The sequence below is a fragment of the Leptonotus elevatus genome, chromosome 14 (assembly GCF_054856555.1).
Source record: "Leptonotus elevatus isolate MCC_2025b chromosome 14, RoL_Lele_1.0, whole genome shotgun sequence".
NCBI classification, from domain to species: Eukaryota; Metazoa; Chordata; class Actinopteri; order Syngnathiformes; family Syngnathidae; genus Leptonotus; species Leptonotus elevatus.
In genome coordinates, this window is record NC_141252.1 from 10460394 (window position 1) to 10487048 (window position 26655).

At 39.8% G+C, this 26655-nt stretch overlaps 1 protein-coding gene and 1 long non-coding RNA gene across 4 annotated transcripts; one reads left to right on the forward strand and one right to left on the reverse strand.

Annotated features, from left to right (window-relative positions):
• Positions 1 to 604: 604 nt before the first annotated feature.
• prox2 (prospero homeobox 2) lies at positions 605 to 13571 on the forward strand. Its single transcript, XM_086094835.1, has 5 exons — positions 605 to 651; positions 1814 to 3365; positions 6322 to 6429; positions 9306 to 9500; positions 12638 to 13571. Exons 2-5 carry the CDS (start codon positions 1854 to 1856, stop codon positions 12803 to 12805), a joined length of 1983 nt encoding a protein of 660 aa, XP_085950961.1. The 5' UTR covers positions 605 to 651; positions 1814 to 1853; the 3' UTR covers positions 12806 to 13571.
• Positions 13572 to 14878: 1307 nt separating this feature from the next.
• LOC147162922 (uncharacterized) lies at positions 14879 to 26351 on the reverse strand. 3 transcript variants are annotated; one of them, XR_015097088.1, is made up of 4 exons: positions 26047 to 26351; positions 25474 to 25667; positions 23684 to 23851; positions 14879 to 15519 (listed from the first exon to the last, which is right to left on the reverse strand). It is a non-coding gene; the product is annotated as an uncharacterized LOC147162922 (long non-coding RNA). The 3 variants fall into 3 exon arrangements; XR_015097086.1 differs by lacking the exon at positions 14879 to 15519 and adding an exon at positions 20863 to 21318; XR_015097087.1 differs by lacking the exon at positions 14879 to 15519 and adding an exon at positions 22955 to 23544.
• Positions 26352 to 26655: the final 304 nt, after the last annotated feature.

Consider the following 26655-nt stretch of genomic DNA (forward strand, 5'->3'; position numbering starts at 1 on the left):
TTTATTCATTAAGTAATTTGTTAATTAATTATGCACAATATGTATAAAATAAAATTTAAATAATAACATTAAAAATGGTGCAGGAAATATTTATTTTACGCTACCATTTTACATAGAATCCAAAACTACAGTATAAGTAATGAATTTTAATCGTTAATTAAATAAATTATAGTAAAAAATACAGTACTGTACAAAAATGAGCATGAATGATCATTTTACTATTAAAACTAATTCACATAATTTATGTTACAACGACATTTCAACCGTTTTTTTCTGATCTGGTCCAACATGATTATTTATTTATTTATTTATTTATGTTGACAAATCCAACGTGGTCCTTAAGCACAGCAGTTTCCCTACTTCTAGGCTCCAGTCTTTGGTCTATTTATTAAAAAAAATAAAAAATTTTTTTAACCACTTGTAAATAAATAACTTTACAGTATTGAACATATGGGTATCCACCCGGTTCTTCTAGCATCGCGTGCATGATGCTTGTTGGCAGGTTCGAGGAGCCTGCGCGAGCGCGGGCTGTCACTCAACGTTCCTCGTGAGTGATGCGTTCATGGTCACGCCTCCTCGGGCATCACAATGCATCTGTTCTCTTGCACTGCTCACATCACAGAGAGCGTGAGGCCACCAGCCCGGCAACAGGTAAGGGGGCTCTGTCACTTCACTCACTCATTTTTGCTCTTGAACAACCAGGTGGTGTCCAAACCGTGCATTCCAATGTTTTGTTGTTCTATTTCAGAAGTTAATGGTCACATGATAGTGCAAAGTTATAAAATTCTATCACAGGACGCATTTCCGCTTTGTAAAAATTGGTTTAAACAGTTACCCCCCAATAAGTTATTTCTTAAAATACGACTGGTGAAGATTTACGACACTTGTTTCGGAGCTTTGTGCCTTTTAAACTTCAAATACTTTTATGTATACTCCTTTTTTTCCTGTCATGCAATCACTGCATAGATAATTAAGATAAACTAATCAAAATCATCAACTCTCATTCAACATTTAGATTTTAATTTGAATGACTGAATTTTAGAAACCTTACTATAAAGAAGTCCAGCATTTTTGCTTTCTAAAAAGTGTGCTTCATTGTAACTTTTTGGATGAATTTAAGAAAATGACAATGCCAGTATTTTAAAGGCATATTTGTCTACACATCCAAACAAAATGATATTAAAAGAAGCTGAACTAAAAATAAAAAAATAAAGCACACTGGAAGTTGTACATTTTATTTAAACATTATCACATGCAATGTACAATAACAAATTGAAACTGCAATTTTAAAATACCATCTATTCCAGTTGCCTTATTATTTTTTTTAGACTGCACCTATGGTCCATGATTAATTGTGTGAAATATACAGCACTTGAAATGAAAAGAAAGCCAGTGGGAGGACTCGATGAAAAGGAAAAAGAGAGCGTGAATGCATGTTTGTTTGTTCATGATACAAAAACAGAGTATTCGTGATCATTTCCCTTGTAAATAATTTCTACAAGGTTTTGCTTCCTTACTATTTTGCAAATACGACAGCCTTTGCTGATTTTTGCATGTTCAAGCAGGATTCAAACTAATTGTAGCTACAATTTTGTGTATTAAAAAATACCAGATTAAGGGTGAAGATTGTTCAGGATTCTTAATTAAACCTAAAAAGATGAGAACATAAAAAAAAGAGAATTTTCCATTTCTGTTCACAGAAAAATGACAAGATATTCTTGAACGTGTAAGGATTGTTTGTCTTTTTGCAACTTGTGATGCATTTATGACTTAGAAAGTACTTAATTGTGTTCACTGTTCCACATCTTTTCAGATTGTGATTCGAAAAGAAAAGAGTGTCGAGCTTAGCGAACATGAACCTCAGCCCTTCAGACCAGAATGTGCATAACTCCAACGAAGGCTGCCTGGAGGATGACAAACACAGCGTCCTGCTGCCTTGCCTGCGCAGAAACGTCTACGACGAGCCACTTTCCTCATACTCCAACGGCTCGATCATATCGCAACTTCTCCGGAAGACCATGCACAGCAAAAGGGCACTTGATGAAAGCCATTTCTACATCTCCAACTCTGCTGCCACTGACTCCGGACAGGAGGACCGCAGCAGCGTGTCGTCGAAGGACAGCGCGACGGAGGCGTCCTCCCCCAGTTGCCACGTTTCTACACGGTGCAACGCGGAGGGAGAGCCTCCCACGCCGGACCACCTCCAAGCTAAGCGAGCCCGGGTGGAGAACATCATCAGGGTGATGGCAGGCTCTCCCAACAACAGGTCGCACGGCGACAGTGAGCGGCCCGACGTTGATTCCCGAGACGCCAGAGAGTCTCGAGAGGCATACCGGGAGAATAAGCGCAAGCAACGGTTACCTCAACATCAGGAGCACAGCGTCGCAGGGCCGGTGAATCGAAAAGCTCGAGGTGATCATGATGATGTTAACACCAAGGATGAGGAGTGTCACAAACTGAAAGAGCAGCTTCATAGCATGCAAAAGCTTCTACGTCAACTCCAGGAAAAATTCCTTCAAGTTTATAAGCAGGAAGGTGCAGATCATGATGACAAGGCGGCCACTGATTGTCACACGCCAGCGGAAAGCATCTACGCGGGCACTGAAGATGGTCTCCAGAGGAAGAGCAGGCTGATTTCAGAGTGTGACGACAGAATAAAAGTAGTTGGTCACCAAAGAGAGAATCAAAACCTTCGGGAAATCTTGAAGCAGGAGCTCTCCAGAGCTTTGAATGACTGTGTGGACCGTGTGTTGACCAAGACGTCCTCATCAGGACTTGATGTGTCCTCTCAACAGCGAATGTGCCAATCTCCAGAGGTGAAGATCAGCTTGAGTGCTGGCAGAAAGAACCAACAAGATGGTTCGATGCAGGAGCACCTGCAGGCTGAAGAGAGCTCCACCAAGACCCACTCTTTGGAATATTACGACAACTCTGAGGCGCACCAGGACCAGACCGAAGCACTCTCACTGGTGGTTCGCAAACCAGTGACGACACCTCTGAGTTCAGTCAGCTCCACGGTGAAACGGCCCTACCCTGTGCACCAGACGCCATTCCAGTTCAACTACAGTGCCCCTCTGCATGACAGTCAGATCCTGGAGCACCTTCTCAAGTACGGGCCACATTCCAACTTTGGGGCTTTCCACTGCATGCCCCATTCAATGGACAGGAACTCTCCAGACCCAGTTGACCTACCTTGGGACACCATCGCATTGAGATCCAAAGTGACACCGAGTCACCTCAGCCACCACCCTCGTCCCTCTGCCCTGGGGCCTGTGACGGTCGACACTCTCTGCCTCCCTCACGTCAAACTAGAGTGTGGCGAGCTGCAAAGTATGGCCGAGAGAAACCCCTACATGTCTCTCAACATATCCTTTCACCAAAGTAGCCATCCCTGCTTACACATGGTAGGAGAAGTGGTTAAAATAAAGAAAATGAACAAGTAGTTCAGAAATAATATTTAACAGACAGACATTTGATTAAAAATTAAAAAAATATTAACTTATCTGTAAATATTCTGGAATCCTGTTTTGATTGAAGTAAATAGAATAATGCTGCCTGAAAGAATGATGGCATTGTTGAGTTTTGAATGGATGTAGATCAGCCTCTCTTAGCTGTTGTTGTTCTTTCGACCGCAAACTAGTTGAGACTAAAGCCGTAGAGAACAAAGTCTGACATGCGCTAGCACCATATTGTATCCGAGCTCGACAATGTTGTCTATCTATCTATCTATCTATCTATCTATCTATCTATCTATCTATCTATCTATCTATCTATCTATCTATCTATCTATCTATCTATCTATCTATCTATCTATCTATCTATCTATCTATCTATCTATCTATCTATCTATCTATCTATCTATCTATCTATCTATCTATCTATCTATCTATCTATCTATCCATCTGGCTAGCTAACTAGCTATTTGGCTAGCTACCAACAGGGGTCTCAACCTCCATTTATGTTAGGGCCACTGGAGGTAATCAGGGTGTGTGTAGGCCTGCATTAATTAATCGCCACATGCACACACACAAAAAAATCTTCTCCATCTTTATCAATGACAGTTCAGACCATTAACATTCTTCACAACATGGACAAGATTTGTTTTTCTGTATTAAAAAAAAAGGAGGAGGGGGGGGGGGGCAAAACAAAACATTATTCAATTTTTCTTGAAATTGGTTGTTCTTGTTGCTTTGAAAATCTCTTGGTTACTTGGCGTCACTTCAGAATTACAATTCAAATGCTGTCATGAGCCTGCGCTGGTTGCCCATAAGTGATTAAACATTTATGTCAAGTACGTGGCTGCAAACTATATCCTACAAGACACAAATGGCACCTGGAGACCCCCTAATCTAAGATTATCAGCGTGGCTAGTTAGTGAACTATAAAATAAGATATGAAAAAACATATGTTGTTTGACCGAAACCATAGGTGTCAAACTCCGGTCCTGGAGGGCCACTGTCCCGCAGGTTTTGGAGATTTCCCTCTTCCAACACAAGCTGATTCCAATCAGCAGGATCGTTTCTAACACTTGGAATTTCTTTATGGCTCAGATTTGACTCATTATTTAATCCATTCCTAATCCATCAATAAGGGCCCCTTTTTTTTGTAGACAGGCACACGTGCGCTCCGTGATTTTGGTGGATTTGATCGAAGCGCAGAGATTCTGAGCTCTGAGGTCGTACTAAATATGATAAAAATGAATACAATTTGTATGCATATCTCAGTATTCACATATTGCAATGGCTCTTGAAAAAAAAGTGTTGTTAAAAAAAAAATGTTAAAAAAAAATGTTTAAAAAAAAAAGAAAAAGAAAAAAAGAGGCAGGTCAATTAACTCATTTACTGCCATACATTCATTTTTTAAAAAGATTATAAAAAATTAGGGGCAAGAGGCGGTTAAAATGTTTAATTGTAAACTGTTCTAAATGTACAATTAAAAAAATTCTAGGTTTTCATACTAATGTTAACAAAATGTTTAACTAATAGAAATAGTGAAATTAATTTTTGACGTTTATAGCCGTCAATGGCAGTGAATGAGTTAAGTGAACATTATTCTACAGTAGCGTTATATTGACACAATGTTTGGCGGTGCCTAATGTTTTTTTTGCTACCCTCACTATAATTGAGCTTTGACTCGCTGGTCAGTTTTAGAATGGGCAGCGCCAGTAACTTCAAGGAGAATTCATTTCTTTGATCTCGCTCCCCCCACCGTCGAAAATGACTGCCTCTTCTTTAATCTGAGCAGAGTAATGACTTTAAGTCCGCAAAAAGACAAATAAAAAAAGAATACAAGGCTTTGATAAGAATTGCCAGGAACAAAAGCCGATTTTTCAAAGGCAGAGAAAGCATCGTGTTCTGTTTCAGGAAGCATAATTTTTTTTCATACTTGAAAAGGTGCAGGATCTATTTCTCCATCATCATAGCAATGGGGGTGCATAGAAAAGGTCACATCTGAGTGCTGGTGGAAACCACAAGTGCCTCCCAACCATAACACTTGAGCTCTTGTCTTGAGTATGTGTTATTGTGTACCTTTGTCAGAATGCGCACAATTGCACAAGATGACAGCAGCAGCTTTGACTTGTGTGAACACTGAAAGAAAATCATCGTGAGACAAGATGCTTAGATCATGTGACTTTGATTTCGTTTGATTATATTTATTAGACCTCACGATTTAGCCCAGATATCTTGTTTACCTTATACGGGAGACATTTTTGATGGTGATTTATTTGAGCTTTTGAGTGCTTCTCTTTGAACAATAGCACATTAATCTTTCATCCCCACATCCCTGTTTCAAAGGTAGACTTTTCTGATAAATGTATCATATTGTGGCCTGATGAAGAAATTTTGTGACCTGAGGCATGTTGGTGGACTACAGAGGAAATGCTCCATAACATCTTCAATGCCACAGGGGGAAAACTCCAATAGAAATAGCACTCATTAAATTGTTGTGTAGAGCCCTCTAAATATATATATTTTTTTAAATCTAAAACTTAGAAAAGAACAAACTTAACCACCTCAAACATTTTTTTTTATTTTTTTTTTAAGAAAACGAGAGTCCGACATATGCTGTCTTTAAATTATCTCCTCTTTGGTTTTAACAGCCAGCCATGAAGTGCTTTGTTCGCTAATTAAAAATCCCTAATCTAATTCGTAATTCTGTTTTGCCAATAAGCACATGTTAGGGTCATTATTGACTCGAGCTAGTCTTCAGCCAAATTCAATTTAGCTGAGGATTGATGCAACACGACACTCTGCTCCGCTATCACCTTGCAACTGCACTGTTACCATTTGTCCGTGCGTCTGCCTTAACGTGATGATGAACATCCAGGAGGGTCTCACCCCGAGTCACTTGAAGAAGGCCAAGCTGATGTTCTTCTACACTCGCTACCCCAGCTCCAATGTCCTCAAGACATTCTTCCCTGATGTCAAGGTAATATACTCTAATAGGGATGTTCGGTGCAACTTCTTCTTTTTTTTAATTTTTTTTTTATATAAAAGTACGAGTACTCAACTCCTGAGTAGTGATACCAATACCAAGTACTGATAATGCTAGAGCTTAATTTCCCCCCACAAAAAAACAATGACAGATATTTTTAAAGTAACACCTGTACATCTTAATGTAACAGTTTTCCTTAAAATTGGAAGAAATTACTGGCAACTTTCTATTCTTCTCGGCCAAGTTGACCTTGAAATAGCTTGAGCAAAACAAGAAATAATAATAGGCCGGGTATCAGCCTGATACAGATTCAAAGCAAACATTGAATTGATTAAAATTTCAGGATTACATTTTTGGCAATTGATTTTAACTCCTAAAGTATTAAATGGTGTCATAAGAGTGTTATTTTTCCAAAAGTGTTTATTTTTAACTATATTTAGTGTGGACCAATATAGACACTTTTGAAGTGTTGAATTTAACTCTGTAGGTGTTGAATTAAAATTGATCGATTATCGGCGGGGGTTGATTATCAGTGCCGATATTTGTCAAAATGCCAAATATTTGCATTTAGTGAAGCTTGCGAACGTAACAAATTTGGGGTTTTCATCATGGTTCATAAAAGGCTGCAAAGATGTTCACAGACAGTTTGTTTTGAACATGTTCAGACTTCACTTTCACTTTCCACAAACGTCTTTGCAACCCTGTACGAACCCTGCCGAAAACCCCAAATTTGCTACGTTCGCAAGCATTTGCCGCTCAGTGAGATGCCAACTCAAGAGATCAATTCATAACTGTTTTAACGTTACAAAACCTTTAATGTATTCATTTATTTAAATTTTCACTTAACTTTATAAGATATGCTGCTGACACTGCACTATTTTGAAGAAAAAATATAAAATAAGTGAAAGTTGAACATTTCAGTTGTGTTGAAATTTTGGAAACTTTATTTACTGTAAAAGAAAACTTTACATTTGTTCGTTTCCTTCTTTTTTTTCTTTTTTTCCCTCTTTTTTTTTTTAGAGAGAGCTCAGTATTGTTCATTCGGTAATCTTACCGATTCGACATGCCATCATCATTGCTCTCTCTCTTTTTTTTCTTTTCTTTTTTTTATATGTGCGTGAGTATGTGCATGTGTGCGTGCGTGTGAGTGTGTACTCATTGATTCACCTAAAACCTATTAAAAATCCCATACCGTTCACCTAAACCGAATACTTCAGAATCTAGCTAGAGTCGTGAGGTTGTCAGGAGACCCGAGGAAGGATCAAAGAAAAGAAAGGAAAGTGAAATCCAGCATCGACCAGACATCACCTACTACCCACCGGGTTACCAACCAGAATCTTTCACCAACCTCAGAAACATCTCAATTCCAACATATTCGGGAGACCTCAAGAGACCAAAGGAAAGACTGAGGAAAGGAAGCAAGGATAGATGAAGCAGCGTGAGATCCACACAAATCAGCCACCACCGATTCAACGACCAGAGGAAGAAGCAGATTGTGTTTGAATTTCGGTAGATGCTGGTGTGGTGGATCTGGCATGCATGAAAACCTCCACCAAAGAGGGGAGCCGTCGACCCCGGCCGGCCTAGATAGAGCAAGCACAACCCAATTCCCATGTTTAGTTTTTCTAAATATCGGTTATCAGCCCCCATGACTATTAATAATCAGTATCCGTCCTAAATCGGTCTATCACTAGTACCGATACCTTGAAATAAGCCCTGGTAAAGGCCTGCCCAAGGTTTTGGTACTCGTGCATCGTTGGTATCCAACAATTAACAACGTCTAGAACAATTTCTCCTGCGTCAAACTTCCAGTATCAACTTGTCAGTGTGTGGCTGGGACAGAAAAGAGCGGCAGTGTGTCGGAGGAGAGAGACAAAAACGCAGAGGGTTTAAAAAACAAAGCCGCTGAGCTGCTAGTGTGTCCTGGGGGCAAAGGGAGATACAGAGCTATTCTCTGTTTAAAAAAAGCCACTCCAGTCAGCAAATGGAGTGACAAAGGACTCTGTAGGCAAGGCATTGCTATTGAGTGTCAACAGAGTTGGTATTAGAGACTTGCTGGCCCTAAACACAACATCCTGTTGGCTTCGGTCTTGTGTCTCTAGTTGTTCTTTGCTCCCGGCATCCGTTCTTTTTGTCTTTGCGTCGTTTCTTTTCACAGCATCCGCGCTGCATTACAAATTTCTCCGCCATGCTTCTTCTGGCCCCTCATCCTCCCTCAGTCTGGGCCCCTGCCTGGCTATCTACGTTGACCCCCCGGGTCCGGGGATAGCCGGGGGGGGGGGGGGGGGGGTTAGAGGATGCTGTGGCGACGGCCTGCGAACGTCTCCTCCTTGCTTACAATCCGGCGGTGGGAAGTGGCACCGAACAAAAGAGCGCCTAATCCCAGTGTCTGATTCCATCCTATCAACCCGAGTCAGCGAGAGGGAAGCTTCCTTGTGTCCTTACCGCATCACGTTCACACCCATCACACCAGTGGGAAGAAACGTCTTTGATGCCTGCCCAGCCCTTAGGCTTTTTACCCCCCCTCTTTCACTCATCTTTCTGGATGACGAGATAGAACAACACGACTAATGTCAAGACAGCGTTTAGAAATACACAGGCCTGGCAGGTGTTTTCTTTTACTCGGGACATTGGTGGGAAAAGATCAGCCTAATTTGTGTCTCGTATAAATAAGCTGACAGACTATTAGCTGGAATTCTGCCCCACATGTGTTGAACGCAAGTTAGTGCAGTCAATTATTGCGAGGGCCTTCAGTAGCACACGTCAAATTGATTTGATTTGAAAGCACACAGCTTAATAATTGTAATTGAAATGAAGCCTCAAATAGAAATAAGCCTCATTGAAACATTATTATTTTTTTCTGTCTCCAGTTCAATCGCTGCATCACTTCTCAGCTGATCAAGTGGTTCAGTAACTTCAGGGAATTCTACTATATCCAAATGGAGAAGTTTGCCCGCCAAGCTATCGTCGACGGCGTCAGTGACATCAAAGACATCACCATCAGCAGAGACTCGGAGCTGTTCCGTGCACTCAACATGCACTACAACAAGGCCAATGACTTCCATGTAAGTACTGCCTGTTGGTCAATTTGCCTTTTATATCGCATGCTATATTGTTACCTCATCCTATTGTCAGGTTTCCGTGAGGGTTGAGAACCCAAATGCTGGGAAATAAGGCGGCGAGGCAGGTGTGCACTTGAAATGAAAATGAATTCAACAAGAACAAAAAGGCAAACAAGCTACTTGAGTTATCTCACAAACACAAAATCAAGAAAGCTTAACAACAATTTGGGGTTGAAAGAAAGCGCGGAACTAATGCTGCATTCGAGGAATCTCCCACTTCTGACCTCAAAGTGTTCAAAGCGAATGTAAACAACAAAGATGGCTGCCTGAGTCCGATAAATTGTTTGTTGTTTTGGTTAACAAAGTCAGTCGACATAACGTTGGGTTACGTTAAGTTACTTTTTCAAATAACTAAATGAATGCTAATGAATAAATGGATAAATATGTTAAAAATCGTGTAAATTATGTTTTGCCATTCACTGTCTTTGTCTCTACGGGGTCGCCATTGTCAAGCGACATCAGTTTTAAACCAGGTGGTGAAGTCAGGGCCCTTTTTTGTTTTCAAATTTCGCAACTCGGATTTCTGAGTTCAAAGTGGCGTTTCAGTGCGTACTTCCTTGTATGAAGTCCAACTTCCCACTTTGGTCAATGCAACATATTTACGGACAAATTAACAAGATGAGAGACACCTGGAAAAAACACAAGTGGCCATGTTGATGAGCACAGGTGAACACAATAAAACTTAACGAGACTGGAAAGCACGACAACTAAAATCGAACTATAAACACATTTTAAAACACACGCACACAAATCATGACACAGCCATGGATGTTCTGATTTCATTGACATGGGTTTGTCATATCATCAGACCAGATTTGAAATTGTGTTTGTCACTTTTACACTTCCTTTCATGACCTTTACCCTTGCTGACACAGAACTAAGCCCAGGTCTAAAAGCAGACTAGCAAAATGTTTAGGATGTCATATTCTGAGAAGGAGCAAATTTGATCGCTTATCAAACATTCTAGTAGTTTTGCCGAACAGGGTAATTGTCTATACGTGCCTTGTGATTGGCTGGCAACCAGGATGTACACGATAACGAACTGATGAAAACAAAATATTCTTCTATAAAAATGTGATTTTGTTTAGAGCAAGACAGATTAAGTGTTTGATAAAACTCTGAAAAAAATAATCATATATTAAATCAGGCTTGAAATATTAGGGGGGGGGTCGTAGTTACTAGTTACCGTACATTATTTTTCAAAATAATCCAGACCGATATTGAAGTACGTATAGAAAAAGGACAGCTATCCTCTCAATTAGATACAAAATATCCACATCGGCATCTTAGTTGCTACCTTGCAGAGACATATCCGAGCTCCTGCATGTGACTCACTCCTCACCTTCGTCCTCCTACTGACCGGGTGTGTCACACTGCACCTGTGGCTTTGCCAGCCTTCGCCGCCATTATCCAAACTCCAGCGATGCTTTATCACACTGTGGGAAGAGGAAGCCGCAAAATCCCGCTAAAACAACTCCGGATTAGAGGACCCGTCCGCCTGAGCGAGGCCGAGATTGCTACTGATGCGGAATGCTGAGAAAGACGCTGTGGACTGCGAGGCAGAAGGCCACTCAGTGGGAAAGGGATGGGACCGTTTTCTTTACCTTGGGACTAAGACATTCCTTTCCCAGGGACGCTTTGTGTCGGGAGATGAGGGGAAAGAAAAATAACTAATGCCAACAACTAGTGCTGACCGCCTGGCCAGTTGATGGGAAACAAGGGGCGAGTGCTGATAGTTATTGTTCATTCAGAAACGCCGTGCTTAGATTTATGAACTCTTGTCCTTCAATATATACATCTTGTATTAACCTCATCAACAATTTGACTGAATGAATTGGGTGTAAATGAGCAATAATTCACAATCACAACGGGTTGTCACATCAGCATTTCAATTATCGTGTTTCAGTTTTGATTACTGTGTTCCTAAGCCAAAGAAAATAAATGAGAATTTAAAAAAAATGTCTGCTTAGCAATTAATTGAGATGAGCATTTGAATAAAATTTGAAGCTTCCCTGATTGAGTGAGGGAAAAATTAGCAAAATTGTTTTAGAATGTGGAAAATACTAAGGGCATCATGAATATGTATTTCATAATCTTGAAAAGAAAAATGTTGTCATCATTTTGTTCTAAATAATTATAATAATTATTGATTTGACTATTTATTATTATTATTAGTAGTAGTAGAATTGTTTCAAAAATTTAACAGTAAGTACAATAAGTAAATGTAATGAATAGAGCATAGAGTGCAAGAGTCTAAAACATATTCAGTTTATTCACTTTTAAAAAAAAAGTTGAATTATTGGACAGTAAACACTTTGTAACATTACCACAAATAAAACCAACCTCCACAGCTGAGGTCATGTTGTTCTTCTTTACAGTAGAAAAGGATGCTTCAACTGATTTAAAAGGGAAGTTAACCCTTAAAAAAAAAACACATTTTGTATGCGCCCCCACAACTCTAAACACAGCATTTTAATTAATATTGTGTTTGTGGATTATGAATTCACCCATTTTTATCTATCTCAGGGGGCGGTCATTTTGCCACTTGCTGTCAACTGTAAATGACATCATAGCTGTTCAGGGCGATGACCAATTAAACCTCGTCTGTTTTCTGAGTTTGGTAATGTGACGTTCATATTACACAAACATAATATTAAAAGGAATATGTTTTTTATACTCTTGGGGCTACATAAAATAATAAAGAATATTTTGGGGTTGACTTCCCCTTTAAGTCAGGATTAATCAATCACTTTCACACATTTCTCAGAATTCTTAATCAATTAATCCATTACTATAACCACACACTCTCCTCAAGTGACCAATTAAAGCAACTTTTGTTGTGAAGTGCATAATTGTGTGACGATAACGATTCCCAACCAAGGCGCCAAAGATCGTCAAGAGTGCTGCAGGAAATCATTCATTTTCACTTAATTTGTCCCAAAAATATCACAAGTTGATTACGAATATATATTTGTGCACATATGCTAGCAAAGAAGCTGGAACATTTTATGACAACGTTTCTATTTGAACCTTGTTCTCTGTAGCTGCGCCATCGTTATCTCCACCTCCTTCTTTTCCAGGTTCCAGACAAATTCCTCGAGGTTGCTGAGATTACTTTGCACGAGTTTTACAAAGCTATTTCTGTGGCCAAAGACTCCGACCCCTCTTGGAAAAAGGCCATCTACAAGGTCATCTGTAAACTGGACAGTGACGTCCCAGACGAGTTCAAGACGTCCTCCTATTTGTAGGTCAAAGTGGAAAAAACGTGTGATGGCGATTATAGGAACTTGTGAAGGGGGGAAGTTAGTCACTTGAGTATTTTTGATCATTTCTTGTAGTGCTTTTTACTAGTGAAGTGAAATGTAGCTGTTGGATGATTAGGTAGGTTGTTAATATTTTTGTTGCATCAGATAAAGTGACATTTTAATGCTTTCTGTGTATTATACGGCTTGTGTTTACTTCTATAATCTGCCTCAGTACAATTAGAGCATTTTTGAGTTTGTAGTCGTGCCATTTGTTTACAAAAAAAATCTTTTTCAGTTCCATCAAATCGGTGTGGACCAGACTGGATTTTCATGATCAACTATGGGAGAAGTTAATGAATTGTTATTTAATAATATCCTCTTTTCTTTTTTTTAATGGGATGGCAAAAAGCTTGTCTCTGATTGTTATGGACTCATTTTAGGATGTTTTTTTTTTTGAGCTGAATAATGCTGCCTGCAGGAGTTGTGCCATATCCCTTAGGCAAAATTATTCTCTCAGTTGAGCCTGATCCTAACTTAGATGGTTGTATTGAGACTTGTATGTTTTTTTCCCATTGCTGTGTGCTGTGGGGGAAAAAGCACTTATGCCGTCTGTGTCATAATGTTCTGTGGTTTTGCTGTACACTAGCTGCTTACCATAAAGCGCATGTGAAAACAATGCAAATGATTAATTGTGAACAAAATAAAGTACAATCATCATCATCAGACACTTCAGTAATATACATTGTAATGGATGACGCTGGAATTAAAGTAGCTCTAAATTATTACATAACACCACTTGATTGTTTTATTTCACAGTAACCACAGCTTTGCTTTCAGCTGTACATGTCGAAATATGAAAAAATACTGCGTCCCGGCCCCGAGCCCTGAAGGTGCCTCTAATCCACGTTGACCCCGACTATTCTCTTCACATTGTTCACCGCAGTCAATTCAAGTCAACTTTCTAAGGCCTGCATTCATTGTGCGGCCGCTGCGGATGCCGACAACTGCCATTTTCTTAAAAAACGGCCACAATGCATTCCCTCCTCATGACTAACGCCCGAGGTGACCTCATGACACAGTTGTGCCACCGAGGCAGAATTCCACAAACCCACTGGTTCTTTCTTCCAGGCAGCCGGCCGCTCAAAGCACACTGATCGCAAAGGCATGCACGCAAGTCGGATGACGGCACAAATGTGCCTTTAGGGCAGAGGTCAACAACCTTTGAATAACTGAGAGATACGTATACACACTTTTGAAATAACAATTATCAACAATGATTTAAAAAGGTAGGAATTTGTTTCTATCAATATACAACACTTTCTATAAATTTCTGCAAGTGTCATGCAGGTGACTACTTTTACAACATTCCTAGGAAATCACAATATCCCATCACTGATTAGCTATTATTAGAACAGGCCCGTGGGCAACTCCTGTCGTCCTTGCTGCCCCCAAGCACCAAATTGGTGACCCCCGATTTAGGGGCTTCATCTAGGGCTGATCGATTATGAAGAAAATATTAATCACGATTATTTTGGAAATAATTAAAATCACGATTAGGACGATTATTTATTTTTTGGTACAAAACAAGAAAATGTTTAAAAAAAAAAAACTTAAGACAAATACTTTTTTAAAATAATATATTTATATTAATTTTTTTAAACAACAACAACTAATATTAATTCATCTTTTTTTATGATTATGCTGATTTTGTAATTGTGGAGTGTAATCATTGAAATTGTATTTGATTAATTGCACAGCCCTAGCTTCATCATATCAACAAACAGAAAATGACATTGGATCAAAGTGAATCAATACGATGATGTATTTAGGGTATGGCAAAAAAAATAAAATAAAGTTTAATATTCTGTATACATATTCCTCTCTCTCAACGTTGAGACCAAACCCAACCCATACCTTGTCAAAATACAGTTAAAGTGATTTATTTATAAGAAAGTAGCCAAAGGCATTTTCAGTGATCTTTTGGAGAATTTTGAGGAAATCATTTTTTACACTCAAGGTAGAGATAGACCGATGTGTGTGTGTGTGTGTGGGTGTGTGTTTGGCTGATACCAATACTGAAAATTAGTAGGCAAGGTGGGCGCTAACCTATATTTGGAGGCAATATTCACTTTCACTAAAAAAAAGGAAAGTATTGGCGTCAAAATGTTCTCAAATACAAACTCATACCACTAGTTGTACTCACAGTTGGAAGCTGAAATTTCTTTTTTAGTTTTGACCATAGCTGGCCAATAAAGCTGCTTATGATTTTGTGTTGTGTTTCTGGCACGTTATGCGAACTGAGAAAACTGAGCACAAGTGCCACTTTTTCTTGTCGGTGCGTTGCTAACAATAACAAACATTTAATTGGAAAAGCTGTTAGACAGCCAAGCACCAATTACATCAGAAATGATAACATTAAGGAAATTAAAACATTAGTTGGATTTGTTGATGAGAAAGACAGGAAACAATAAACGACACTAATCTTTTAATAGACATGTCTTTTCAATTAGAGTTGCCTTCTTCAGCAAATTGATTTACATCCTCAATACAATTAAAATGCCTCCGGTTGCAGCAAAGAGCTTTGCTCCAATTAATTTGTCGGGTGACATTTCCAGAACAAGTCTTAGTAATTTCTGATATAATGAAAGAAAACAAAGAAAAAATACTTTCAGTTGTTCCTAACTGCCCCTGGCTGACAAGGCTTCCACTTAAATGGCCTGCAAAAAAAAAAAGTATTTGATAAAGCAAAGTGTGTTAGTAATGAAGATGAAAAATGGCGCAGAGCTAGATGAAACTGAAATAGAAAATCACAGAGTAATTTACTCAAAATGCATTTCTGAGAAATATGAGCCAAATGAATCATACGCCAAAGCTGCTCGGCTGAACACTACCACCATCTAGTGAACATCTAACGTATTGCACACATTCCTGCCTCGACGTTAGACCTTTCAAAAGTTCAACATGAGTTACAGAAATGATTGTCATTGCATTGTGTTTGCTGTGCTGCCTCTAAAATGCAACTGACGGGCGTGTGGATCCTCTTTAACGGGGAGGATGAAGACAGGATCAAGCGGCTCAGGAAGCGGCTCAGGAAGCGGCAGACGAGTGGAATCAGTGAATTGGGAAGTCTGCGACATTTCTGCCTGTTTAATTTCCACGCTCATGCTCTTTTACAAGATTTTTTTGGGCATCGCCAGTGACGGGAGAGCAACTTGACAATGGGGGAGGCTGACTTTAAGCTGCCCTTCAGACAACCACTTCTTGGTGTAGTTTGGTGCGATCACCAGTAAATCTTTATTAATTTTAATTGGAGCCTCCATTTAAAAGAGCAATTAAAGCGGATTAATCGAGCCCATCCCGTATAATGTCTTCTGTTAATTAGTTTGTCAGCACTGTTTTAATATCGCTTAATGACTTCATATTTCAGGGATGACATTAAAGGGATGCTAAAGGAAAAGAAATGGCCTTATCACAGTGCGCTGCTTTAATAGAAGATGTCCCCAGTCAGTATAGGCAAGGTCAGGCCCATGGGCCGCTGGGGAGGAAGATGCTGCAGGGTGGCACCACACTCTGGGATGCCGCGCGCGCGCACAAACGCGCACTCATTGATGTACTGTATGCCATTTAGTCAAATGTAGTTCGTCATGCTCTATTACGAGGAGGCCTCAAAGTAGGAATCATATAGGCTAAGACAAGGGTAAAACGCTCGGGTCAAAATTTGTACAAAACATAGCCTATCATATATTATACTAATTGTTTTAAAACGGATGTTGGGTAATTTAGTGCAGCCAGACATTCATAAAAGCAGATATTTAATCAATTTCACCCCTACAGTCGGATATGATTGTGTAGTTGATCCAGAAGTATTTGGACAGTGACAGAGTTGATACTATTTTATTAAAGTATATAAAATATTATTAAAGCGCACGTCTTATTTCAAGAGGTTTCTCAAATGTTTCTCAAATATGTAGGTATTATTTAGGAATTAGGCTACAACCAAAGTATCTCGATCCAAATGATTTACATAATTCTAAACGTATGTATAAAAACTGCAGTAAATAGACATTAACAATTCCAACGATATTCCTGCCTTTGTCCTTCACAACTGCAAAATTCAGTTGCTGCTTGTGAGTCTGAAAAAATATTCAATTTATTTGCCCCCCCCCCCCCCCAAAAAGAGTTGGTTTTGCAGTATGTTTAGGGTCATACTTCAAAAATGTATCTTGCATCAAGGTCTCATCAAAGACATCACTAAAGACTAGCAAGCTCTTTACTTCAAACAAAATTTAGAATGCGTTGGATGATAATGTTGACTTAAATTTGTCAAAATAATCTGATGCCAGAACACTGGAGGCTTTAAATTTTTTATTTTTTTTTTCTGTTCATGAATTTGGCACATTGTTGATTTTACAGTTAACGAACATCCATCCATCTACTTATTCTCACCAGGGTCACAGGAGTGCTGCAATCATACCCCAGCTGACTTCCGAGACTCTCCAAAGTCAGCTGAGAAGCTCCACCTCCCCCGTAGGCCCCTATCGTCGAGGCAGGATACAATCTGAACTGGCACCTAATGATTTACTTTGTTCACAAAGCCTAACATGCGTGTTTTTGGAACGCTGGTAGAAAAACAAAGCGAAAACGAAAAGCTACTTTTTGGGAACTAATTAATGCTAAAGATGGCCAGTTTTACATTGTAAACGCACTTCTAACATAACCAATTTGCTCAAATTATTTTTCATCATGTTATTGTTTTATGTGATTTTAAAAGAACATGATACACATTCAATAAAAACACTAATGACAGAAGGACTGGTAATGTTCAGCTCAGGAGGCGCTCGTCTCATATAGTTCCGCCATGTCCAAAGGTGGCCATGTTGCGCAGAAACAACGAGAGCGAGCACTTCCTCCTATTGCAGCCCGGCCTGGCATGCGTCCCTGCTAATTTGAGCGTGCCCTCGCACCTCCACTCTCCTCAGCACATTCATAAATCTCATTCCCATTATCCCGCTAATTAGCCGGGATTACAGGAGCATGTAATGCCCCTACTTCCCAATAGATTGATTGGAGGATGGTCTCTTTGTTTTGAAATCACTTCCTGATTGATGTACAGAGCCCTAGTTTGCAATTGTAATGGCCCAGATGTTAACAATCAAATGCGTTTCCGCTCCAGGAAGTAACAGTCTGTCATGGAAGAGGAGCCAGCCGAGCGTGTAACGACACATCACAGGAGTGTGGGGAAGGAGGGATGGCACAGGAGGGAGGGGTGGAGTGATGGGAGGTGGAGGGGGGCGGGGAGGGCAGCTACAGGAACCCTGGCACACAGAAGGCACAATGCCCATGTCTATGTGTACAACAGAAGTCAACTTTAGTTGTGATCAAATTCGAATCTCTGCTTGTTCTAAATTCTACATTTGTTTTTGTTTCTCCGTCTTAAAAAAAAAAAAAGCTTGATTCCCATTTGGTTTAGCTATGTAATTAAAGACAATAGCTAGACAGAGATAAATGGTCCTGAGGCAGCATAAGACACAGAACCAATTCCCCAAACTTGATCAGAGCATCAGGGCTGAATATATGATCATGTGGAATCAGGACAATTTAGAGTCAGTAGAGGGCACTATTGTCTTACCAAACGGCCTCGCTCACTTTCCTCCTCATACCTTTCCCCCTCTTACCCTTCACCAATAAATCACTTTCCCAGATAGTTAATGGATATAGAAGCAGATCATGAGTGAGCTATCTGTGCGGCGATAATTTAAGTGAAGATCCCCACGCTGATTGCTGTGAAAGGTTATTTATTTCAACAATAATGCGGGACACAAAGGGGGAATCTGGGCGAGATTACCTGCAGGTGCACGCTAGAGTGCTCATCTCCAATGGAGCAGCGTGTAAATTGGGTTCACTTTCCCCAATGAAAATACAGACTGCAGTTTATTTCAACTTTATGCACATGGAAGGCTGTGCTTCCCGCTCAAGGGTGGCTGGGGACTCAGAGATGGCTCCCAATATGAGGGGAGGGTGGGCTAAGACCTTGAAAAATGTCTCTTTCGTCCCTGAGTTTCCTGAGGTTCGGTTGTCCACCCGACAGCTTCCACTCCTCTCTAATTAAATGGACAATAAGGAAATTGTCCTGTGCGTGCCGGATTAAATCAGAAAAGGCCTGAAAAATGTGCCCTTGATAAACTGTGTATGTTGCATGTGTGTGGATGACAGGCACTTATTGATTGTCTGTTTTGGTGGAGCACCTTGGGGCAAAAGAAGCCAGCTTGGTACAGACTCTCCGCTTCTCCCCTCATGCAGAAAAATGCATGATTAAGGCCTAACTGACATGTCTAAAAAGTCCTGGGGAGAGAGAGAGAGAGGAGGAAATGGCTCCATATGCTGCCCCATGTGGTCGCAACAACCCAAATAAAAAGTGTGGCAGCAGTGGCTGTCTGGTGCGGCCTGGCGTCCAATCACCTCTAATCACAGCGGTCTGCCAACAACTGTAAACATGCCACTGCAGAGCCAAACGCAACCTAAAAGTCTCAGTGTACGCTTCGTAGCTCACTTGGGTATACAATGTATACTTTGACATGTTTGTCATGCTGCGGGCTTTCAACTACGCTGTCAGCCGAGATATGCATCAGACATGGATCCAATGCAGTGTGAGATATAAGCATTGGGGAAAAGGATAGGAGTCCTTGAGCTGCATGATAAGCATTGTCACATAGACATAACATAGGCTATGTCGCTATGCTATGCTATGCTTTGCCAAATGCTCCAATGGGCTTTGGTTGACTCTACTTGGGTTGAATGGTGGGACAGGAGCTGATTCACGTTTGTGACTTTTAGGTGAAAGGAGGCAAAAGTACAGTTACAGTACACACATGCTAGTGTAAAAATAAATAAATAAACAATCCACGACCATGGATAAGAAAGAAGTGTTTGATAACCTAGATCATGAAATATTACATTATTTAAATAAGGTGTAAGAGGTGTTGCACATGGTCATGAGTTATTTAAGAGACAGAAGGCAATTTGTTGAAATCAACAACAAACTATCCAATTCCAAATACTGCAATGTAGCTTGCCGGGTACTTCAAGACTGTCTTTAAATATTAGCAAACCGAATCTATGATTCATAGTTGTAAGAATGTACATGTTAAGGCAACACTGGCTGTGCAGGGAACAGAGATCGAAAGGACATACTTGTTAAAAACTTGAACATTTAATGAATCGGTGGGAATATAACCTTAAAATGATTATAAAGCTCATCAATATATTTTTTTTAAACAAACAACTTGCAAAACAGATTTAGAAATAGGGGAAGTATACAATTTAAATGAAGAGGAACTGATTGTTTTTCCAAACCAGAATATATACAAAACAAAAGGAAAGATGCATTTCAATCCAAGATGTCAGTCTGTGACTGTCTTGACTGTAAAATTAAGATGTCTCAGTCCATTTGTATTTTTCAGATACGTGTAAAAGTACAAAAAAAACAAAAAGAACAACAAAAACATAGCAAGAAATTATGATATTGAATTAATTTTGTAAAATTGTTATATTTGGAAGTGTGCCTTTGCTGTAGCTGTCATCCATTTTATTATGCGGCAGACATAATGTTTAATTTTTTTTGCCCACTTTCATTTCTTTTAAGAAATTAAATAAATAAATAAACAAATAAATACATGGGAAAAAAGCTCTTTTAAAAGTTTAAGTACTAATTCAACGACTTCAATTTAGTAAAAAGCACAAAAGTATCAATTCTGAAATGTCCTCAAGTACACAATTAGGAAGTAAAAATTGATTTTACTGTCATTATACACAATCCATGTGCGGTTACATGGCATAATAAAAACATATATCATTGAACAGCGTTGCTGCAAGCTACATTCTGACAGGATAATCAGCACTAACCTGACGACAGGTCTTACATGAGCACATGAATTACATTTAAACAGCTTTGTATCTGCTCAATTAGCTAATAATGACAACTGACAAAATACACCTTCATCTGTGATATATATTTTTTTCAGATTAGACTGAGAATCCTAGACCCCCCCCCCCACATTGTGTCATTGCAAGCTGACTATTTTTGACTAGTTAAGAAGTACAAATATCTGTTTTCAAATATAGGGAGTGTAAGTAAAAGGTGTCCGAAAATCAAAAGTACTCAAGTAAAGTGCAAACAATGAAATAATAAAGTATTTGTACTACATTCCAACTGTCCTCCCTCCTCAGGGTGATAGAAGCTCAGCAGGCTTCTAAACGCAGCCCTCGATCCAGATGGATGGATCAAATCCCAGACCCAAATCCCAAGTGACTACATGGGGACATTTGGGTGGCCTGTCCTAAGGGAGCGCATGGGACAAGATGAAACCAGTCTGAGACTGGCAGCTGTGGCACAGGACACCCGAGGGTGGACCTGCTGCTCAACTTGTGCCACAGTGGTGTGTGACAAATGGCGACATGCCCCTGCTGCCTTGCTTTGTTTGATCAAAAGGTCCGATTGAAGGACAACAGCAAACAATCTGAGAGTTGGGGTAAAAAAAAAGAAAAAGGAATGAAGATGGGGCGGAGGGTGTTTTGAAACGCTCAGACAGTCAGACAAATGAAAATAAAGTGATATTATTTGAGCACATAAACATATGCAATTTTCACCAATAATAGGACAGTGGAGATGAGCCATCGTTTTATTTGCATATGGATGAGGCCATTTTTGTTTTTATGCACGCAGCTCTCTTCATTATAATGTGCACTTGAAGTCATTCACACGAGGATCATATTTCATCCTAGAATAAGGGGAGTTCCAAAGCATTTGGAAGAAATAAAACAAGAAAGACCCCCAGAACCCCCCCTGGAGTTCAAGCAGTCTTTATTAAAAGTGTGCTATGATTGATAACCTGCCAGTCATGGGCATAATCGTGGCCAATCCCGTTTGTTGGAGCCGGCTCTGCTTCCCGCCCTCATCCTTTATGCCCCTATCACCCCCAACACATCCACTTGCCATTGAAAACTTGTAATTGAATGCGTTTTTGTCATGATTGTGATTAATCATATTAATTTCAACTAATTAAGAGATGTTTGAAGTTATGACAATTAGATTAATGAAATTAGTTTTTTTCACTTAGCCCAGTAAAAAAGGGACAATCAGACCAGGGCTGTTATGAAACATGTGGAATTTGGTTCTAATTGAATGTCTGATTTTATTAATGATGAAATTTATAAAAGTCCTTGAGGGGAAAATGAACGCAGGTTTGGCTTCTAAGAGTGGGAAATTAATTAAAATTCCTTCTGATGTTCCTGGCGCAAGAGGCACAGGCCCTGTTAACCCTGGTCCGGCTCTGTGTACACACAAGAGCCCTCTGAGGTGGATGGTGGGCTTTTAAAGGATGGTAAATAATTGTTAACAACCCCCGAGGCAACCGCCTTATTAAGGGGACGGTTTTATATTTGCCCAGCCTCTTTACGCTAACTTTTACAATCAATGTAGCTTCTGTCTTCATCCTCATTGCCATTGTAAAACAATATGCACGTGGTTCATGTTACATGTGGACAGGTTGCTAATAATGTTAGTGTAGTGGTTCACATAGTGGACTTTTTCATAACTGGTGTGAGATTGGTTCATATTCATCCAGAAAAGATCTGAAACGTTATTTAAGTCTGACCATAACAGATTTTTCAAGCCAAAACTGAAGCACAGTAATTAGTCTAGAATGGATTTCTGATGTAAAAGCAACTAAAGAAGTCTCACACACACACAAATAGTGTTTGACTGTCACATATAATACAAGCAAGAAAATACCCAAGTAATAAGCAGTGTTTAGAATTGTGAGGAATTAATGGAGAAGTCAATGTTAAGCATGTCTTGGTAATAATATGTTATATGTGACCTCACTAGTCTAAACCTGACATTCTGATTAATATTATATTTGTGGAATATAAGTTATGCAGCAAATTCCAGTTGTTTTTAGCCATCCCAGGCGGTGGCCATTTTGCCACTTGCTGTTGACTGAAGATGACATCATAGTTGCTCAGGGTTTAGCCAACGGCCAATCACAGCTCACCTGTTTTGTGAAGCTGAGCTGTTATTGGTTGTTACCTGACACCTGAGCAACTGTGATGTCATTTTCACTCGAAAGCAAGCGGCAAAATGGCCTCCGTGGGCGGTACCGTCACTTGCCTACGATGCAGGTTGGCGTGGGTTTGCTTCCCCGCCTGGGAGACCATGTTTGTGTGAATGCAAAAAACAAAAAAACAAAAAAAAACGAAGGCCTCCTTTAGATATTGATAAAAATAAAAAAACTGCTGGATTTTGCTGCTTAACTCATATTCCACACAATATTAACCAGAATACCGTATTTAGACTTGTTAGGCTGCATAAAACATATTATTGTCAATCATTTTTTTGGGGGGTAGTTTTTTTGTGTTATGCGTAGATACGTCAAAATGCCACAGACATTTTTTTTGTGCCCTTTTCCTTTTCTTTTGAAATAACCAATAACAATTTACATTTTTGCATTGACATTTCAAACTGTATTCAAAGTGCATTTTTTTGGGTCAAATCCAAGCAATCCTCATAATGTTTCCCAATGATTGACACCCAGGTCAAGCTCTGCCACTCCAGGTGCAGTAGGGGTCTGACACTCGTGTTGCATTGGCTCTGTGTGCCCCTTTAGCTCTGCATATTCACCAGCCTGTCTCCCACTCTGCGGGCCAATTCATAATTAACAGCTGTTGGCTTGTCAAGAGTGGCCCTGGCCATGGCGCACACACATACACACACACACACACACACGCGAATATATATTTATATTCACTGCAAAGACCCTCTTGCCATGGATGGATTTCCGAGGCCATGAACCCATCCTCTTTCCCTGAATGATGGACACTCACCTGAAAGCTGAAACGCATCCTCAGCGGAGTCACTCTCAGCATCCCGCCGCAGTCTCCTCTTTCTCTCTTGGTGTCTCACTCATTCACTTTCTCTCCCGCCTGCCTGCCTGCGCTGCGCCTTCTGCCCGCATGTCAAGAACTTTTACATGAAGACCGGCTCAGCCTGGCCTGTAAGAGAGGAAAGTGTATGTAAATGAGTTGCGGCTGCGGCCGGCCCTTTGCAATGTGTGTTTGTCATGCCTGTTTAGCTGAAGTTGAAATGTAAATATAGACCGTGAGAGATCTGGGCTGCGATAGACTGCTTGAAATTCCAATAAACAAGTAGCTGTCCACTTGTAATAAATGATACCCATAAAAGGGGGTGATTCCCTGCGCAGATAAAGATGAAAAGTAATTGTTTGTGCTCACACAAAATTAATCAGATCAAAACAGGGGCAATCATTTTAAAGAGACACCAGACCCCATAAAAAGGCAGAGCTGTGATAAAGTATTGGCTATCAGGCATGCAGTCTGGAGGTTAGTATTACAATATTATTGAGGGCCAGTATTCATGTGGCTGGAGATAGCATTATTGCATATATTCATATATTTATGTTGCATACAAGCAGATTCACAAAGGCAGTCAAGGTACAAGGTCATAAGCAGAGAAGAGTTTTGCTGATGTTCCAGCTCAGTACCAACACTCAAGTGGACAATTATTCCATTGTTTTCATTTTTGTATGAAATTAGGGAGACCATTTTTTTCTGAACACATAATTCACTTTTAATAACTATAGAGGAGTTCTAAAAAAAACAACAAAATTTTTGTGCATCACTATGTTGTCATTTTGATTCAGATTTGCATTGTAAAAGAAAATGAAAAAGAAACAATAAAGTTTGCCACTGCTCTCTCACTATGATGAATTGCATATCTCTTAATCAGGGATGTCCAAACATCTTTTTTTTTCCTACAAGGACCGCATACAGAAAATTGGATTATGTAAGGGCCACAATGACATTTTTAAACTTTATTAAACATGCTAAAACTAATGATGAGTGATGAGATAAAAATAGTTTTGGCTTTGTCATGATTTTGGAGAAGCCATGTATCCCACTAGAATAAATCCGCCCCATGCCCTGTGCAAATCCCCATATTGAGGACCAAGGCAAGAGAAATCTGTATTAAGATGACAATCTTTAAACCAATTCTTAAATGAATATCATACCAAATTGATCATAACACATTTTCCCCCCTAATTGTTAATAATTGTTTCTTTAAAAAACAACACATTTTTTGTTAAATTTTTAATAATCTTTTCTTTCTTTTTTTAAAGAAAAGATTATTAAAAAATTAAGGGCGCCAGGCGAGTACCATTTTTAATCGTAATTAATCATGCATGACTTCACTAGTTAACTCACGATTAATCACAAATTTTATATCTGTTCTAATACAATAAAAAAATCTAGGTTTTCATACTCTTGTTAACAAAAGTGGGAAAAATGTTAAACTAATAGAAATAGTTCAAATGAATTTTTGACGTCTATAGCCGTCAATGGCAGTGAATGAGTTAAACAAACTACAAACAAACTTGGATTGTAACACCAGCAAAAAGTAAGAGAGCACTTACTGGTATCGGTCTGAAAAAAAGTGGCATCGGACATTCCTACGCAATAGCATTGGGACATTTCATTTTTGTATATGCTCCGGGCCGCTAAAAACCGGTCAGCAGGCCGCACATGGTCCCCGGGCCGTATTTTGGACACCATTCTCTAAATGAATGAAGGGCAAGGACATGTTTGCTGTACAATACCTGATGGCATTCCTCTATCGCTATATGGTCACGTTCGGGTCTTGTTTGCTTTGCCGTGGCTGCCCGCACGGCATGCGACTGAAAGTAAACTGGAGGCAGTGCCAAGCTGGGCTGTTCCCACTGCCCAAATGCCACAGTGACCAACACACAGTGTGCGTGCCACTCGCTCTGAAGACCTAGATATGACAGATCACCTGGAAAGAGAAGAGGCAACACAAACATGGTTATTTTCACAGCTTTGATATACTAAACATACAAAAACCCCCCCAGCGTTAAAAGGGGGGCCAATTTGGGCTGCTCGATGTTTAGCCTTTCACATGCTGAGGACGTCGAGCAGCTCCATTGGGCTCTTGTGCACTGGCTGTGGTCCTATGCAATGTGTTTACCGGAACATTGGAGAGGGAGACCACGCTGCATATAAACAACAGTGGAGCAGTTTTTGGAGACCATCCATATTCTTTTTGTAGCGAAAGAACCAACTTTTTCCTTTCAAAAACTTCACCCCCACCCCCCAGTGAGGCAATTTCATTATAAACTTTACGGATGAAGCTTTCTGTACTTAATAAGACTTACCGAGTACAGATACGCGACAGTCCCGGGTTTGAGTACCCCGAGTCTTGGTGAATTGCACCAGCCCCGTTGTTTTGTATCAATTTTACGCATGTCCCCTTCCGGCGTCACGCATTCTGCTATGTGTCACACAGCTGTCATCGCGATTCAGGCGATAAACCAATTAAAAATGAATTTAACTGTATTCCTATTTACTTTCATATTCACGTTTGCGTTCTCATTCTTATCATCATCTAACTGCTAGCAGGCACATTTTCGTTATACCGGTGTCAGTACCAGATGTGATCAAGCCGCCAGATTGTATCGGGGTCGCCTACCAATGGCGTCACGGTACAGGATTAAGTGGAGATTATCAGTTTGCAATTGTTCAATAAAGTTATTTAAAAAACAATAAACGGTTGACGTCAAAACATTGGAAAGAAAATATTAAAGATGTCATTTAAATAACAAAATGTATGGACTGAAATTGTCAAAACGTAAATAAACCTAAGAATATAAAAGCAGGATCCTTGAAGATGTAAGAAATAAATAAAATAAAAATTGAGTGAAGCGCCGTCAACCTTGCCGATGACGTCAGTACAGCAGCCCTCATGAAATGTGCGATTCAGACGT

What these genes read in the sequence shown, in the direction of transcription:
- prox2 (XM_086094835.1), top strand. Translation starts at nt 1,854, where the DNA reads ATGAACCTCAGCCCTTCAGACCAGAATGTGCATAACTCCAACGAAGGC. An exon ending in ACCCCTACATGTCTCTCAAC is followed by an intron (nt 3,366 to 6,321) that starts ATATCCTTTCAC and finishes GTGATGATGAAC; the next exon opens with ATCCAGGAGGGTCTCACCCC. An exon ending in CATTCTTCCCTGATGTCAAG is followed by an intron (nt 6,430 to 9,305) that starts GTAATATACTCT and finishes TTCTGTCTCCAG; the next exon opens with TTCAATCGCTGCATCACTTC.